At 45.5% G+C, this 17,958-nt stretch overlaps 2 protein-coding genes across 2 annotated transcripts in view; one reads left to right on the top strand and one right to left on the bottom strand.

Annotated features, from left to right (window-relative positions):
* LOC139105106 (probable G-protein coupled receptor B0563.6) overlaps positions 1–17,958 on the bottom strand; it is a 33,059-nt gene that overhangs the window by 5,329 nt on the left and 9,772 nt on the right. Inside the window, exon 2 of the mRNA XM_070661009.1 lies at positions 14,934–15,747. Coding sequence (XP_070517110.1) covers positions 14,934–15,150 — 217 coding nt within the window. The 5' untranslated portion in view covers positions 15,151–15,747. The remainder of the gene's footprint in view (positions 1–14,933; positions 15,748–17,958) is intronic.
* LOC139105108 (alpha-tocopherol transfer protein-like) overlaps positions 8,273–17,958 on the top strand; it is a 39,085-nt gene continuing 29,399 nt past the window's right edge. Inside the window, exons 1-2 of the mRNA XM_070661014.1 lie at positions 8,273–9,351; positions 9,481–9,521. The gene's annotated coding sequence lies outside the window, so the exon portion shown is untranslated. The remainder of the gene's footprint in view (positions 9,352–9,480; positions 9,522–17,958) is intronic.

Genomic DNA, 17,958 nt, shown 5'->3' with positions numbered 1-17,958 from the left:
TTAACTTAATTTCTTAAATCCGGAACAGTCAGCGAATGTTGCTCACCATTCATTTAATCATTCTCGCAACTTCCTTGAATATTCCGTCACCGCGGTGGAATTTTTCCTTCCGCCACCGTGAGACCGTCGCGCGGAACGACGGAAATGGGATTAAATCACTCTTCAGAATCTATTACGGGATTCTTAGCCATTTCTATCGTTTCGCACTCGTCGTGCATTTGATATCCTGGTGAATTCTTGCTCGTTGCGTTCCTAGTCACGTAAAATGTTAACGCCACCATCGTAATTCTCCGCTCTCTAATTAAATGCCACTTTTAAAGTAGCATGTATTCCATTGAATCGTTATGAAGTCGTCACTTCATAAACGCGCGGTTTACTACCTTTCGTGTTTTACTTCGGTGCGAAAACTCGATTGAGATCCGCGAATCCGGGCAATCGAAACGGGATACGCTTTTTTTTTGCCAATCTCCATTGATTTCCTGTTTTTGTACGACTGGCTGCGTTGTCGGTTGCGTCCTCGTCTACCGTTACGGGCTTTTATCGTCCATTGAAATCAATTAACGTTCGTATTTACCGTACCGCTCCGCGAAATTTTTTTTTGAGCACAATTAGATGTCGACGCTTCTTCTGTCATTCTGGTATAATCACAAATTGGATAGAAAACAGCTCGTACGCTCTGGACACGAGTGTGGCCGCGAGAAAATTTCTTTGAGAAACATTAACCAAATTCTGCTTACTCCACGTATTCTTTTAATAAACTATATGACATTAATACTTTGTTACAAAATTATATTAACGTGAGTAAAATTGGATAATTATTTTAGTAATTATTTCTGAATTATCCTCAACTAATATACGACGAATGTGCTTTAACCGAGGTAACTTTATCAACCTCTGCTTTCTCATACCGACCTCCGAGCTTTCGGCCGCCGATAAGCTCGGCGGGCTTGCTGGTAACGCATCCCCTTTGGTCGATGATAACCAAGCGGTGGACAAGAAGGATGGTTTCAACCCCTTCGGCCGATGCCTTTGTTACCAACCGACCTAGATTTCACATTCCGCGACCATCTCGTAGAAACCATCTCTAAGCGCTTCGCCCCATAGAGCCGGGCAGTCACTTTAATTGCGAAGGAAAAGTTCTCTCCCTCAGTTTCTTTTCTTCCCTAAAGTTTATTAAAGCTCGCGGTACACGCTCGTTGGAGTATGAAAGTCGCAAGAATCGCCCGGAAATTGGCTAATGCCGCGCGAATGAAAGTCGAGCTTTCTACCCGCGGTACCCCCGACGCGTCGTGGAAACTCGTAAAACTTTTACGTTGGAACCGTCGCATTAAAACGAAATTGCATCTTTCCATTTAAATTACGATTCCTTGCCGTCTTTCGTCCGTCAGTAACAGTCACGGAGAGCCCGGTTAGGTTTCATCGGGTTTCACGATTCCTTCGCGAATCGGGGGAGTCGGTCCAGTACGATCTACCCCTCGCTTTCGTTTACTCGAAACCACCCTCTTGTGCGGCCGGGCTCAGCCGAATAAACACGTGTATAAATCAAGCACAACAAACGTCTACATTGCCAAGATAAAGAAGCATTTAATTAAATTTCAAATAACGTTACAACGTGAATTTATCGAAAAATTATACTGCAATTAATATAAAAATATTATTAAAATAATATTTAAAATTGTCGAATTTTATATTTCTTGATTTTGATTAAAACTGAACAGAAATATTATCAAAATTAAATAATGCAATAATTGTTTTGTCTATACATTCCGTGTTTTTTGTGTGCGTAAAGACCTTTTCTTATCGCATTAATATAATGCGATGTAATTTAATGTAATAAGCTATCGTAATAAGCCTTAAAAACCGTCGATTTATCCTTTGTTACGTGCGCCGAATAAAGTTTCGAAATTAAACCTGTACGGAAAACGGTGATACAAGTCGCCACGATTTCTTTTTATTGCGGTATTATTTTTTTAAATCAAGAAATTCTACAATAACTATTGCTAGGCTTTGTAATATTTTGCAATATTTATATGTAATGAACTAATGCAATAGTTAACGTATTAGCCATCGTACTAAGTCTTAGTACCGTTGTTATCTTTTGCTACGTGCAAAGAATAGAGTTGTCAATTTAGACGTCCATTTGACGAATGTGTGCTGCTTAAAACAATCTAAGACAAGGCGAACAGCGTCAAAGTGGTCGTCGCGCCTGAATTACCGGAAATTACCGCGGCTGATTCGCGCTTTTAATTTTTCTTTCGGAAGACAGATAGACAGACGGATGGACGGTAGGCGTCGGCGCTCGTTAACGTACGCGGACACTAGAATTAATGTGTCAGTGACCTGTTTTCGGGTCACAGTTCGTTTAGCAAACCCTATCACGTTACTTAATTGGCCGGCGGTATTTTCTCGATCAACCTCGTTCATCGATGGCTCACGAAAAGGGAACGTGAAAAGGATGACAGTTCCGCGATATTTCGATTACTGAAACCGCGGGATAGCAATAAATCTTAGAGCGTGCGTATTGGTTCTGAATACGTCATTCCGTTCGTGATGTTACATTCAAAATCGCGTACTAAAATTCTCGCAACTAAATACCGCGTCGCGTATTAGAAAAAAAAATACTGTGCTATTGTCGCATCCGGAGTTAATATTTTGCATCTAAGGAAGCTGCGTGCGAACGTGCCTAGGCGGGTTGTGCGTTCCATGTGTGTCTTTACGCCAACAAATACGAAGGAATAGTGAAGAAAAATGTCGCGATGTCTCGCCGAGCTACGTTGTCGCCCGGCATCCCGCGGCGACATTTTACAAATCGCGTCTTCTCCCGGCATGTTTAATTTATCGAAATCCCGAGGAAGAAGCCAGCTGTACCGTCCATTTGTCAACATCCCCGCGGCGTAACTACGACGACGCGCACCTGAACGGGGCTACTTTAACTCCATAAAAGCGGCTGTTTTCGCGCAGATCGTTAAACGCATCGTTTATCATGTCGGAAAAGCTGTGGCGCACGGGCGCGTGTTCGAATTCGTGTTGCCGGACAGGCAAAAAAAAAAAAAATAAAAAAACGTTTCGAAAACGGGACGGTTCGCTGTAATATTGGTTTCCACCGATGTCACGGTCGAGCTGTGATATTATCTACAGGGTATCAATGTCGGCAAAAGTAATATAAGAAAAGGAGACACTTTTCTCAGATAAATTACAACGACGTGACGCGCGTTTAAACGTAATTTCCGGATAAGGAACTTACGATTCGTCCGGCGTAATTAAAGATAAGAAAATAAATTTAATTTTGGCTGGTCTCTTAAAATCGCTCTTAGCATTTATATACGTATAAGAAATAATGGCTGTATGATCCGCGGAGGTGCGCTTGAAGTCGGACGTTGAATTAAACGTGTTGTTGTTTTTTTTTCTTTTTTTTTCCCTGCAGTCTGCAATACCGCACTTATCGCATCTCCGCGCTGGTGTATTCACACCACCTGTTGAAAAACGCACGTAATACGAAGTTCCCATTACTTCTGCCGACACCCGACGCACCCTGCGCCTTACTCGTACCTCCGTCGAATGCAGCCGCCGCATTCGTCCTCGAGTTAATAAACTGCTAGGTGGATATCCCCCGAACAATAGTTATTAGACGCCTCGAGGTTTCCGCTAATATTGTCTTGGATTCAAATTCCGTTTCGGCATAATAGAACATTGTAATGATATATTGTCGACAAAACTGGACTAATAATCGGCAGGTTTTAAAAAAATCCACAGCATTCGACCGCGACGTTTATTATCCGCAAAATTGATTAACGTGATAAATCGAAAGACCTGTTGAAACGAAATAGATATCAAATGTCGAAACGGCGAATCTAAACGTAAGAAATTCATAAAGACTGAAAATGATAGTGCGCGAAACGAGAATGAGCATCGTAATATTGCACCCTGGATAATAAACTATTCCGCAATAATATCGTAGGAGGAGGACGAAGAAGGGGGTTCTAAGGATGTTATTGATGTTCACGGTGTTTCTCGAGACTCGCCGTCCCTTTAATCGCCGTTTATACGACAGAGACAAAGTTACCGGATTAGAGACGACATGCTGGTTACCGAGATTCTTTTTTCGCAGCCAGATGTATTGCGTTACGTCTTGCGCGAACGAATAAATCGCTATTTCGCGACCTGAAGATCTCACCCGGGGCCGGAAGTTCGCTCGCACGAAGCGCGAATCGATCGTGACGTTGAACGTCCGGAAATTCCGGCTCATCGATCTTGGGAATTGCAGGCGGCGGCGCGCGAAAAAGCGAGCACCGATATCGCTCACGGTTGATAAACAACTTTCGCGCACCGGACGTACGTGCACGTTTCGCGAAAGGATTTAATTCGCGTGCGTCCTCGACGCGCGCATATCCGGGGATGTAACGTAGAGTATTGCCGCAAGTGTCGCTTGATATTTCTGAGAGTCTGAAGGAATCCTTAGACAGACGAAGGCTTACGATAATTCTTTTCCTGCCTGTCGCACTCGTCCGCAGAAACATTTCCGCCTCGTGACAATATTTCGGCCGATTAAAATGCGCGAGACGATCGAGAGAAGATAACGGAAAACTTTCAAAGGCATCAAATTTTTCCTGCGGCTTCGTCCGGCTTGAATAACACGCGTGAGACTGGAGGGGAAAAAAAGATAAAAAAAATAATTTCTTACATTTTTCCGTCGTCGTGCACGAAAGTGCGCAATCGATTTGCCCTTTGACGATGAGAGAAAGGATCGTCGTCGTTAACGAGTTGGCGCGCGTCAGGACGACCGCTCGGCAGGATTTGAGCCGCGCTCGCTGGCCGGGGAGAAGTTTTAACTAGTCATTCGACATAACGAGGGGTTATCTAAGAAGACGAGCCGCTCGCTCTGTTCGTTCGGCGCTCGGGAATTAACGACCGTTCTCCGTGCGTTTGCATACAAAGTGCATTCTCCGCTCCGCCGGCCCTCGTATCCTTTTTACTGCGCGACGGCCCCGGGGAGCTCTCCGCGAATGCGAGGCCTTCCGCCGGGAATAGACTCCAGTGCGAGAGGAATTAAATTGTTATCCATATCCGGGATTCTGGGACGTCGCCGTCGACGCCGCCGTCGCCGCCGACGCCCGAGCGTTTGCTACGTTCGCGGCGCTCGGTTTATTCCCCTTTCTAACGGCACGGCGGGTTCGCTAACTTCGGGGATTCGTTTCATCGCGGCCTCATATGGGGACGGGGATATTTCTGATGAAATATTCTGCGCCACTGTTTGTCCTTTGCTATTCACCGCGGCGGGAATAATAGCGCGGCTGGACGACGCTAAGCTCGCGGCCAGATCTCATTATCGGAAAAGAATGATTTTTCGAGCTAGATTTCTTCGCGGCACGTATGTTATATCAATTAATACCCACGGCGAGATTCATTCTATTTTTCGACATCGAAAAGTTGCAATTTCCGTTTACTTGGAGAGCTTCCGGAGCACTCCGGTCCGATCCCGCGTCCACGTACAGCGTTGATATTACGCCAGGTCGGTCGCAAATTTCGATCATCGTTGCCGCGAGAGACAGGACGAGAAAGCCAGAGCTCTCGTGGAGGCAAAAAGGATCGCGAGCGGTAAAACGTGACAGCCGCGATTGAGCGCCTCACTATGTCGGACGTCAGAAAAGTTGGGCGAGTGTCGGCCACGGCGAAACTTTCCCGGAAGATTAACCGTTGTCCTACATCGCGCTTGGCAATCGGACACCCTCTGCGTATATATATATCCGCTATGAAATCTGGTTATCCTTTGGTCGTTATATCAAAAAATTAAACAACGTCAAGAAAGATGTATCCACCGGCAGAAGATCAATCTCGTTCCGCGACATCGTGGCGCAAATTCTGTTAAAAAAAAAAAAAAGCAGTCCTCGCGCCGTAAAAGATGTAGCGCATACTTTTCAACAACGCGCTAATCTTCTTAGTATCAACTTTGGATCAAGTTAAAAAGCGAACGAGCATAATCTCGCGCCCGGAAAATTTAGACCGCTTAAAAAAAATTGGAGAACGTCCCTCCGCGTAATAGTTGTAAAAATCACCGAAAAATTGAAATAACAGATGTAATTATTTTACATTCTTATTATTGCGATCTGTAATTGATTTCCGAGCCGCGAACAATTCGAAATTATCCGTTTTGTTCGAAGAATGCGCTTTGTTTGTTTTTTTATTTTTTTTTTTTCCTCCTTTTATTGTCCGAGCGAAAAGTGCGGAACGTTCTCTCGCGCCGCTTTAATCTTCCACTTTTCAAATCTTTCCAAGTAATTCCGCCAGTAATTTCCCTTCCGCGATCCGCGTAATGAGAGCGTAAATTCGCGAGCTTTCGCGGCGGCGGGGTCTCCGTTAGTAAATAAACGTCGCGGCCCTTGATGACGGGCGATGCACGTGGAAATAAGAAGATCCCACACTCGCAAGCGGCGCAGTGGTTTCGCCGTGTACGTGAAAATGTATAGCGCGCGGCTTGCGGAATGACGCGGCGTGGAATGTTAAGTGAAGCTATAATAGTCTCCCGGCGCAGTCTGCAGGCTCGATTATCACACGGTGGCAATACATCGGGACCGTAAAGACCGGAACCATCCTGAATAGAGTGCTCCGTATTCTCGCTCTTGCATTCGTCGTTAAATATGGCCATATTTGAGTTTTGTTTGCCGGCTGACGTCAATATTCGATTGGGAGTCGATTGAACGTTCGATGAAAAAACGATACGCACGCCTTCTCGCGCGATAAACGTTTTCTATTTCGGTTTCACGAGGATTGAAATTTTTATAATTCTTGTTAACGATGCACGTCTGTAAACGTTGCTGGATTTTCGAGCAAGGGCAACGTGTTGGATGTGACGGAATCGACGGAAGTCGAAGTACTCGTTTGTCCCTCATAATCTCGAGTTGTTTCACCTTAAGACCGACCTTAAGATCGGGGCCACTGAATCTCCTTAGTCGTCTGCTGAAACGCGATGTCGCCGCCATGCAAATGCACAGCTTAAGCGAACGGCGGTGCAGCTGTTAAACCGCTTCGGGAAATCTCTATCGCACTCGCGGGAGCGGCGAGTAGTATGTACAATATTATATTTTCTTTCAAACACAGAGCATCCTCAAACAAATCGTCCCGTGATAATTGCAATTATATTGTACAAGTGGCAAAAAAAAAAAAGACGTAGGGTACTAGAATGGATTATCGCTGCGAAAATACAAGAAAAACTAAAGACTCGTGAGAATTTTCCAACCTCTCCCCGTCGCTAGGCAATATGAAAATGTTTGTGTTAAAGTTTCTCTCAGATTCGTTTTTAGTTTTCTTTTTCAAGATATGAAACAAAGTCACCGCGTATTTTTGTAGTAAAAAAAAAAAAAAATTAAATAAATAAATATAAAAAAAAGAAGAAACTGACACTTTACGTGGAAACTTCCGTATCAATGTTATGTTCACCTGCGGCACGAGGAAAAACCGATCGCGACAGCGGCACGAAGTAAATTGAATTGTTAATTATTATCTTACGCGCGGTAATGTTGGGGTAAGCATGAATATTTATGGGCCAGGTAGTCCGCAATTTCTTAATATATCGCTAGACGCTATACTGAATCCTTAAATCCACGTCGACACCGCCGCGGGAAGCATTATGAATTTATGAATTTCGGATCGATTATTATTATCATTTTGCGGAAACGCAACGGCTGACGTAATTCTGCGAGTAAGGCGATACATATTCAACAGCGATATTCCGTTTCCGATCGATTTTTTTTTTTTTTTTTGTGTGCGCTCGTGTAATTCCTTCTCGCCGAAAAGACGGACGGAAGAGCGCTCTCGTTTCTTTATCTTTCATTTTAATACGATCGCGATTGCGCCCATATGGCGAATCTCGAAAGGAGATGTTACCCCGGATCGAAAGATGCAAGATAAGAGCAACCGTCTACAAATTTCTCTCCGGCCAAATTGACTGTCCTGCTCGCGAAGGGGTATCATCAGAATGACACATGGATTTCCAGGAGAGTGAATCGATCGTATCCGCTCTGCGTTATTCAACTTCGAGCCACCTGTCCTACGTGACTACTGGCAGCCTCCGCTAAGGCGAGCGCGATCTTCGTCGCATATAAATTGCAAAATCTACCCGAGATCTTCGATTTTCAGGAACGATAAGATTTACTTTTTCAACCATTTTTTAATGCTCGAACATATTACGCTTTAGTGTAGTGAATCACGCGGGAGGGAAAAAAAAAACGCTTGGCGCAGAATGCTACCGCGTCTCTTGTCTCTTAAATAAAAAAATTGGTGTGATATTTGAGATAGCTGTTGATCGATTTTATTATTGCCATTTATTGTTGCCGCTTACAAACTTAATTTTAATATTTATATATTAATATGTTCCAGGCAAAGACGGTCTTCGCAATTTTACCCCGCCTCACCCCGCAACCACCAGCTATCGGCTAAGCGACAACTATGCGACAAGTGATGGGTGACCCTAGCGCTGACTAATCACAGCGCTCCATCGATCGCCTGATCGCGAACGATCTACTCGACCCGCAGTTAAGGAGACACGTCGGCCACGTACAGAGCGGCTTTTGGTTTTCGAGACGGATATCAAGGTATCTACGTATGTTTTACGTATTTGTAGTCGGGCGGCGATACGACGTGCATAAAAATCTTTCTGTCTAAGAGCCACAATCTCTTACGGTCAGTTCAATTGCGGAGCCTCGGGCGTGAGGACGTGTCGGTAATCGCTCCGCAATTACGCGAATTTTCGGTCGCAGGGAGAACAGTCTCGCGTACGGATAAGTGTCGACGTCGTCGACTAAGGGACGGGCGATCATATTCTGTTCTCTTTTGTCGTTCCACTCGTCGTCTCGTGCTCGGTTTCGTGCGTCGAAAAAGTGCTCCGGAACGACAAGGTTAGAGCGGACGCAGGGCACGGAGCGTCCGATCTGATATTAGCCGCGTCACCCGCGACCAGCATTACCGACCTGTTTCTCTCGCCATCTCCTTCAGCCGTATTCAGCGAGTTCCGGCGATCGCCATTGTGAGTGCGGGAAATCTGCACCTCGCGCGTCTTCTCCGTCGCGGGCAGAGATTCTCAACTCATTTCGACTTAGTGATTTTTGTGGAACTTGAAGTCTTGTAAAGCGCACGGGAAACATTTCACATCGCGGCCCGTCTCATTACGCCGCACGGGAATTAAAAGACTTGGACTTTGCTTTACGTTGCAGCCTATTGTTTGCGTCGAGTTCAACGGGAGTGCCGTAGACTATCTCGCGAGTGTCTACCAGTGCTCGGAAGGATGGATGACACGTCCCATCTGAGAGGAGGAGCAGGCCCGGGAAGGGTAACATGCATCGGCGGAGCAACTTATAGGTAAATATAAATTATTTTAATAAAATCTTTATTGAGAAAATAAAAACTTTTATTTATTTTTTTTAATAATCGTATTAATTAATATACTTTCATGTCGTCTACATTAATATTTTTTTCTGTATGTTACAGTCACCGGCAGAACTCTTCAACTCCGCTGTTTATGCAGATCGGTAAGTCGTATATTTTTTCATAATTTATAATTGAGCCGTCTTTCAACTTGTGGACTCGCGGAACGCATTTAAATCACGATAACACGATTTTGAAATCAGCTGTCTCCGATTCACCTCTACTTGAGTCGTCTTCTTGCGTTTTGTTTAGGGAAATCGATCGTCGCAATCGAGCGACGCGGATTTCGCGGTATCGACTTTTGGCGTCCGGATTACCGTTTCGCGTAATCCTCTCGGTTATTTAACGTAGCGGTTGATACTCTTCGCCGAGAACGGACGACAGCGCTCATGTGCGATCGTTAATATTCATAAAGCTTAAAGTAACTCGCGCGCCCCGTTATTCAGATCTGTAACACCACTGGCCACGTGTGGATTTAATAGATTCTCCCCGTAACGGCGAGAAAACCCGCGGAAACGACCAACAGGAAGTCGGGAAGGCTGCTCGAAGAATCCGGGGGAATTTCTTTTAACACTGATATTCTTGAAATGTTTTTCTAAGTGAGAGTTCGCCACCGAGAGTAGACGCGGACGCGGGCGGTTCGATGGATAATCCTTATTTGTTCCCTCTGTTTCTCTTCGGTTCATCCGGCTTTATAAGCGTTTACTGTGTCTCCCGAGATAACGTTCCCGGTGCTCCCGTAATTACCGGTTCTATAAAATATCTTTTCAGACGAGGGAAACTTTCCGTTTTCGTCTGGATTTGTTTACAATCGTTATACACGTCTAGGTCTAATTACTTCGCCGCAGTTATTAGAGCGCGGCGTCGATATCGTTGAAAAAAGGAAACAAAGGGATCTAAAGTTTTGTAAAAAAAAAATTTGAATTTGTTTTACACGCGCGTTTAGAAGAATCCCAATTTTTGCTTCACTTTTAATCGGGTTTTCTAGAGTGTCAAAAATTCGATAAATCTGCTACCCGCGGGTGCGACGCAGGTGTTACATGTTAAAGGAATTACTTTGAGGCGGATACATGCTTTCCTCGTTCCTGATAATTCCTTTGATCAGCGCTCGTTGCGGAAACCTGATTGTCTTTACGACAGGATAATCAAACTTAGATGACCCCTTTTATCTCGCCGTCTCTCATTGTATCTCGAATGTATCGATCATAAAACTGTCGGGTGAATCGTAAAGAATTTTTTTTTTTTTTTTTTCGAGAAGAAAACACATTCAGTTTCCTTTTTTCTCAATTAAAAAAAAAGTAAAAAAAAAAAATAAAATAGAAGGAGCGTCATCGTTTGACTTTTTCAGTTCGCTTTAACGTCGCAAATCAGTAATGCGAATTTCCAGGGAGAGGTTTTATTCCCCGGGTTAACTGGTGTCTTCTATCAATAAATTCCTGGAAAAAAGTTTCCTTCTTTCTTTGCGTCACATCGCGAGATGCATCTTGACGTCTTTTCACGTTCTCGGATTTCTGGATTTAGAAAATTCCACATAAATCGCCCACGCGCAATCTCAAAATAATTTCTCATCTCGCAAAGTCGAATTGATCTGTGGAAACAAATGTGCGGGTTCGATCGTGATAAGCAGGCGCGAGTGGTAAAGCAAAGGACACCGGCCGCTTGCACGTGCAAGGCGTTCATAAAGTCTAAGCGGAAACGAAATGTGTGTCACGGCGGAAGAAATGATAACGACGCGTAGATAAGAGATCGCGGTACGATAAAACTACTCGGGGGCGGTTCCGTTATTCGGTCGGTCTTTCGGCAGCGCGGTTTAACGATGCCGTTCTCGGAGGATCGAGGGATGTTTTCCTCGTCGTTACGTAAAATCTACGGCGAAACGAGCGGGACTTCTCTGGCGAACCGCGACGGTCGAAGATGATCCCGCGATCCGGCTCATACGACCAAAGTCGTTTTTTTCAAAACGCGTTCGGCGAAATCGCATTTCCACACGCCGCGTACTTTTTTTTTTCTTTTTTGCCCAGACGGACCCGCGATTCCGCAGTATTTCCGGGTTCAAAGGCACGTACCCTCGCCCGTCTTATCCCGCCTGTCTGTATCCTCGTCCTCGACGACGTACGCGGCATATCGATGCGTCCGCTCCGCGTGACGAACACGTCGCTTATTTGCATACGCACGATGCACTCGTACGCGCGACGCCTGCCGTACGGGGCGTAAAGACTCTCGTCTTTTCTCCTCCCCGGCGTTTCCCTTCGACGCAACCGGGTGACGGCCGCCGGTGCTCTACACTCTGATATTCGACGCCGCCGGAATTTTGATGCCGCGCTCCGGCCAGCGCACCACGCGCGCGTTCACTTATCTAACGGAATTGGCGCAGACTTATCCAGAATTCTAACGACTACGGTGCAACACGTACGCGCATACGGATGACGCGAGGACCGCCGTCCGGTCGTTTCGGCGGAACAGCGAAGAATCGCTATTTCTCGTTCAATTTTTCGACCTGGCATCGATATCCTATTTACCGCGCGACATATTTTCTCACGTAAGAAAGCTTCGTTTTATCTCAACCATTTTCCTATCCGAACAGAAATATTAGGGTGATCGACGATTGATACATTTTTATTTTCGGCCCCGATTATTTTGACGAGTAAAAATTTTTCCACCTCGCACAGAGCTATCCGTAGAATATACTTAAGCTTTGTTCTTTCTGCAACGGCGTAAGATGTACGATGAAAGGCGAATCGGATCTAGAGATAGCGGCACATCTCTTTACGTATTTCCTTTGCGCGTAGGCGAATACGCAGGAAAATTCTTGCAAGATCAAGGATAGCAGTGGTCCAGTGGAAATTCAAATTACACTAGTGAGGGAATGAGATTTCAGGACTTTATTCCGCCATTCCTACACGAAGTCGGATTACATGCCGTATGTACAAAACGTACTCTCTCTTCTCATCGGACAAATTTCTCGGCGGGCTTAATCACGCGAATATCTTACATCCTCGTTACACCGATATTTAATAGTTCTCGCTAGGATTATTAATCTCCCTCCGGGTCGTTTCTATAATTATTTACCGCGCGATCGGCCCGGGTTATATTACGCAACCAAGTGCAACGCTTCTGCCTTGTATTTCTCTCGTGTAAACCTAACGAGTACGTATTACCTAACCGCGAACAATTGTAATAGATGACGTTATTCATCGCCGGCGGACCGGCCGTCATTTGCGGCGATTGTCTCGCTATTTATGGAATTCGCGAGATGAGATTTCATTAGTTCGTTGTTCGCCGAACTGCCAGTTAAATCATTAATCTTGACGAGTCCGATGGTGAAAGCAGATGAGAATTTTCACGGAAGAGTAACGTGTCGGCACACCTACTCCGGATACCAAGTTTCTTGATGGATACCGGGATCAAGGACGGCTGAGCCCAGCGTCGCGGAAACTCGAAGGAAGGCGATTAAAGTCTGGAATACGTATATAGATTGGCTATAGAGAATAGAGAGAGAGAGAGATGGGGAGGGAGAAACTGTGTAAAGAAGCTTCAACCGTGATGTGGAACAAGCGAGACTGCACCGCGATACCTCGGTCTCTCTTCCTCTTTTCCTTTCTCTCTGTGTATTTCGTTGACCTCTTCTAATCTCCTAAACTCCCTAAGGCTGCGTTCCCAACACGTGCGAGAAAATCGAGTGAATTGGAAATTTCGCGCGATCGCTTGCACGCGGACACCTCGTAATATCGAGATACCTTCGCAAGATATCGATATCGAATCAGCGACGTGCCGGCTGTAAGCGCTCCGTCGACTCTCCAAATCGGCGAATCTCACGGATATTTCTTGATCGAAATAGAAAAATCTCAATAGAAACTTTCTGGGGGGGGAAAAAATTTCGTAGTATTAAAAAACGTAAAGTTATGTTAATTTAAAATAAATTAAAAAAAAAGAAAGAGAGAGAGAATTAGCTTAAGATTACACGAGATAAATTGAGCACACGCAAGACAATGCTCTCTCGTAAACCACTTAGAGCCGGCTTTGCACCCTCGCGGCGCGATTCTGCAGAGCGTATGGCTCCAAGCGGCTGCTACTCCGCGGGTTTTACAGCCGCGGCTGCGGAATTAACCGAAAGGAAGAAGCCTCATGTACGTGGAGACGTGTTACGACCGCGGCGGGTCTATAATCCTTAAGAAACCCGGCAATAAAGACGCGGCTTCGGGACGTGCCACTCCACGGGAACGAGAGCCGTGAATCCAACTCCATTCGCGGCAACCGGCGCGCAGTCCGGTGAAAATACCAAAATCGAATTGCCGAGTAATTTCCTCTCCTAATGCGGCTGGTCACGTTGCCCCGGAAACCGGGCACGGACGGCGACGGCGCCGCAAAAACCGCCAAATCTTCTGTCCCGGGAACGGAAGCTACGGAGGGACAACTCGTCGCAGCGAGGATGAAAGCATGCCCCGGGTAACCCGACCGTCCGTATACCTCGTTGTTGTTCTTCTCCCCGAAAACGACCGCGGCTCAGTATGCGCGATATATCTCCGGAGTCACTCCCCAAATTGAAAAATAAATTAACAGTTTTTCAGGGGGCGGCGTATTTTGTACGGTGTTTGTCTCAATCTTGACAGCGCGGTATATACGTAGAAAGTAGAAACTTTACAGTACGCGCGCAAGAAAATGTTTATTTTAAAAACACGAAATCTTATTGTATTTTCGAGTTTGAATCGTTATTTTTAATCGACGTAAGAAAATGAAGCGAAGGCTGAAGTAATTTTTTTAAAAGACTCGACCGATCGAATATAATTTATAATTTCTGCAGTTATTTATTTTCCGACGAATTTTTACCTCGCTTACGTATTAATTTGCCGATATATAGATCGCCCCGGCAACAGGTTCAATGTTAATAGCGTTGTCCTTCCTCGAGGTACATATCTATAAATACACGAGGCGACGAAAGGGCTATTAATAAGGGTGAAACACGGCTAATGGTCGGATTCGTGGGCGTTCGGCGCAAATAATGGCGCGGCGCCAAAAAAAAAAGTAGGATCGTCGAGGGCGATACGTACAATGGCTCGAAATCTCAGTTGGAGTCTCTGGTGAGAACAACTCGTCGATTACTTTGGCTTCGTGTCAAAACGCTGGCATTAACAATACTATCGCTCTTTGTTACCGTAAGAAACCTGCGTAGGATTTTTATCAACATAATCGCAACGCGTTCCAACATATCTGAGATCAAATATTTATACATGTAATAAATTTCATTTTTTTTTTGTTTTTTTTTTTTAATAAAAAAAATTTTCTTTTTTTTTTACTTAAATTATGTTCATAAAGCTTTAGAGAAACATTTTATTATTTAGCTTTTAAAGACGGCTTCGTGTTAATGTAAGTTATACGAGTTAACTGTTATTAAAATTAATCAACGATCTAATTACAACGCGATAAAACGTACTTGATCTGAAGATTTTTGTCGAAGGGGAAAAAAAAAAGATCGCGCGATAGATAAACTGAAAAAACGATAGATCGACGACACTCACCTCTCATGTAGATGTAAGCAGTGCCGCGCATATTTCTTCTCGTGAGGACGACGAGGTTCAAGATATTTCCGATAATACCGAGGCAACATATAGCCGGCAATACGATACCGTAACTGACCCTTCTCAGAGTTGGTGTTCGAGGATCCTCCAGGATATCCAAGTGTTCCGGTAGCAGACAGATATTCTGTATCCCGCTTATATTGAGCAGGTCCGTCATTTTGTTGCTCTCTCGCGTTTTCCTTCTTACTTCTCAGCACCTCTCACGATTCGCGCGAAATATTTCCGCTTCGTCGCGCGCACAGATCCATCTTAGAACCCGTTCGTTCGGCCATGCGTTCATCTCGCGGCTTGCACTTCGTTCGAGCAACGATTGGGAGGGAGGAAGGGGGTGAGAAAAAAAAAGAAAAAAATCACGTTTCTCCGAAATTTCCACGCGAGGCGATAGTTTAGGAACAAAATCGGCAAGTCAGGAACAACACGCGCAAATTGAAGGCGTCTCTTCGCCGTGCGGGACTATCGGATCGTCGCGATTTGACGGCACGAGACCGCAGAAGCCGGTGGTTGATACGCCGGGCGAGAGCGCACGCATCCGTCAAAAATACACCTGTCGTGCAACAGGTGCGACAAAAGTTTCATTTTACCATGGTAGCGCCGTGAGAGTCGGGAAGTCTGAGCGAGTCCGCCGGCTCGAATAAGCGGCTTTACCACTTACGATATCCGCGGTTGCTTATTTCACCGAGGAATCCGAACGTATTCTTCCTGACAATTTGTACGCCGCCATCGTCGCGCGGCAGCTGCGCCGTTCCACGCTATCCTGAAAACAAACAGGTTGTTCGTGTGTATTCCGCAAATATCGATACATCCGCTCGCGGCCGGCAAGTATTTCCCGTATTTATTTCCCGGCGCCTCGCTCGGTGGAATCTTAATCGCGGCTACGCACGCTCGAAAAAGTTGAAAAATGAATTCGCGCGATCCATATCTATCGCACAATGGCGCTGCATTGTGGATTAAATCAATTCCGCGCGTCTAATATACGTACGAATTTGTTTGAAGAGCCTGCCTACTTCGTCACGTACTGTCGGCAAAACCGTCTTTCCGAATCGGAAGGTTGGCGAGGGACCGAAAACGCGGAATATGATAGGGAAGTAAGATTGAACATCCCGTTGCGAAAAGGAACGCTAATGAATCGGGGCTTGGCGTCGAAAGAGCGATTCTTCGCGTTGGAGCGACCGAGAGAAAATCCGGAGCGGAGTCGTCGCGTCTCGTCGCGTTCGCGTTGCAGGAAGGAAATCATTACTGGCGGCAGCAACGTGAGGATTTAGATTCATCGGGTCGACTCCTCCGCTTCCAGATTTTCGAGACTTTGCGGTTGAAGAAGCGCGACTGAATTTCAAATCCCGAACGAAAATGGATAGCGGTCCCTACCCCCGTAGGCGGGCGGTGCATCGGAATCACCCCTGCAATCGGTTTTATATTCAAGACGCTTGCCGTTTCGCGTCGCCGCGAATTCTCCTTCGGCGGCGAGATATTTTCCTTTTCAAAGGAAAAGAACCCGTCGCCGCCTGTCGTCCGCAAAACGAATATAATCTCCACCATCCGTCGTCCTGGCGCGAATCAGACATCGGAGGGCGCTTTATGCAATCTCCGCGGTTCTCCTAATGCGTCTGTCTATACACGGTATATTTGCCGATTCGCCGTCGTCACGAAATACCGAAGTGCACTCTGCACGTTCCGCCGCGCATTTTTGCAAAGTTTACGGATCGAGAGCCCGAAGTTCGGCGGGATCGCGTTTCGCTCCGATGACGTTTCTGGCCTGATTCTCGGGTACTCGGCTCGCAAAAAGTATTCCTCAAGTTTTCGGGGCGACGCAAACCGCGCGCGGGAGCCCCTGATCGATTTTCCACACCGAGAAAACAAAATATTCGCATCGATTCGCGGGTAACTTTTTGCCGTTAGCCGCCAGTCTCTTTCTTTTGAGGTCTTTCGCTTGAAGAATACTCGTCACCGTGATATTTCCGCGGCGAGTCACGAAACGCGTGTCGTGACGACGTTGCCATTGAACGGAATGGGTGCAATTACGTTACGGTATCGTTATCATTGGCGATCGACACTCGCGCCGGGAAGGAAATGTTATCCTATCTAAGTGCCGAAACGAGGTAGCTGTTCGCGGCCTATTATCTACCCTTCTGTAAGTCGTGTCTTATTGCAAAGCCCTCGAGGATCGTAAACGAAACTGTGAGGGAGTTACTTTTACTGTCGCACCCTCGTAGATTAGTCAGCTAAGAATCAGAACTCAGATTTTCACGGCGAGCAGTTGGAATTAACAGTCAGTGGTTAAATAATTTTCTCGCGATAGGATTCGTTGCGAAAACTAAACCAAATAAATGTTCTTTGTATTTATTATATTACAAATTACAGGAAGATAATGAAAATTTCGTATTTATATATTGCATAATATTTTCAATAAAATTTTCGCATCTTAGATATTTTAGGTGCAACTTACTTTGCAAGTTTTTCATATTTATTAATAATCGGAATATTAAGTAAAATGATTAATTATCCGTCGTAAGCTCGGGAACGACAGCTAGAATCCAGATTCTTCGCCTGAACGCGGAAATTATTCGAACTTCCGTACATACCAGGGGATCACTGGAATTAATCCGCGACCCCAATACCGGGATAATGTTCTGTAAATCCGCGTGTTTTACGCTTAGCTACGTAAACGTTTTGCGACGCGAACAGGCGCGCTCCTAAGATCGTAACCTTAACAGCGGAACACGTTTGCTTCCCGCCGTTTTATGGATAGCTTATCGATCACTTAACCGAGAGATATATTAGCTTCGCCACCCCGGCGAACCTTTTCACGACGGCCTTCTTCACCCCCGCGATCGCGCAATCGCGACCAAGATGATGATCGCAACTTAATGGACTTTCCTTCTCCGAGTATAAGCGATCGGTAGACCGTCAAATTGCACCGGGACTTAGGTTGATGGAACAGGGCCAAAGGATAGATAAGATCGCTCGC

This window comes from Cardiocondyla obscurior, linkage group LG08 (assembly GCF_019399895.1).
Source record: "Cardiocondyla obscurior isolate alpha-2009 linkage group LG08, Cobs3.1, whole genome shotgun sequence".
NCBI lineage: Eukaryota > Metazoa > Arthropoda > Insecta > Hymenoptera > Formicidae > Cardiocondyla > Cardiocondyla obscurior.
This window is presented reverse-complemented; position numbering and strand designations above follow the sequence as displayed.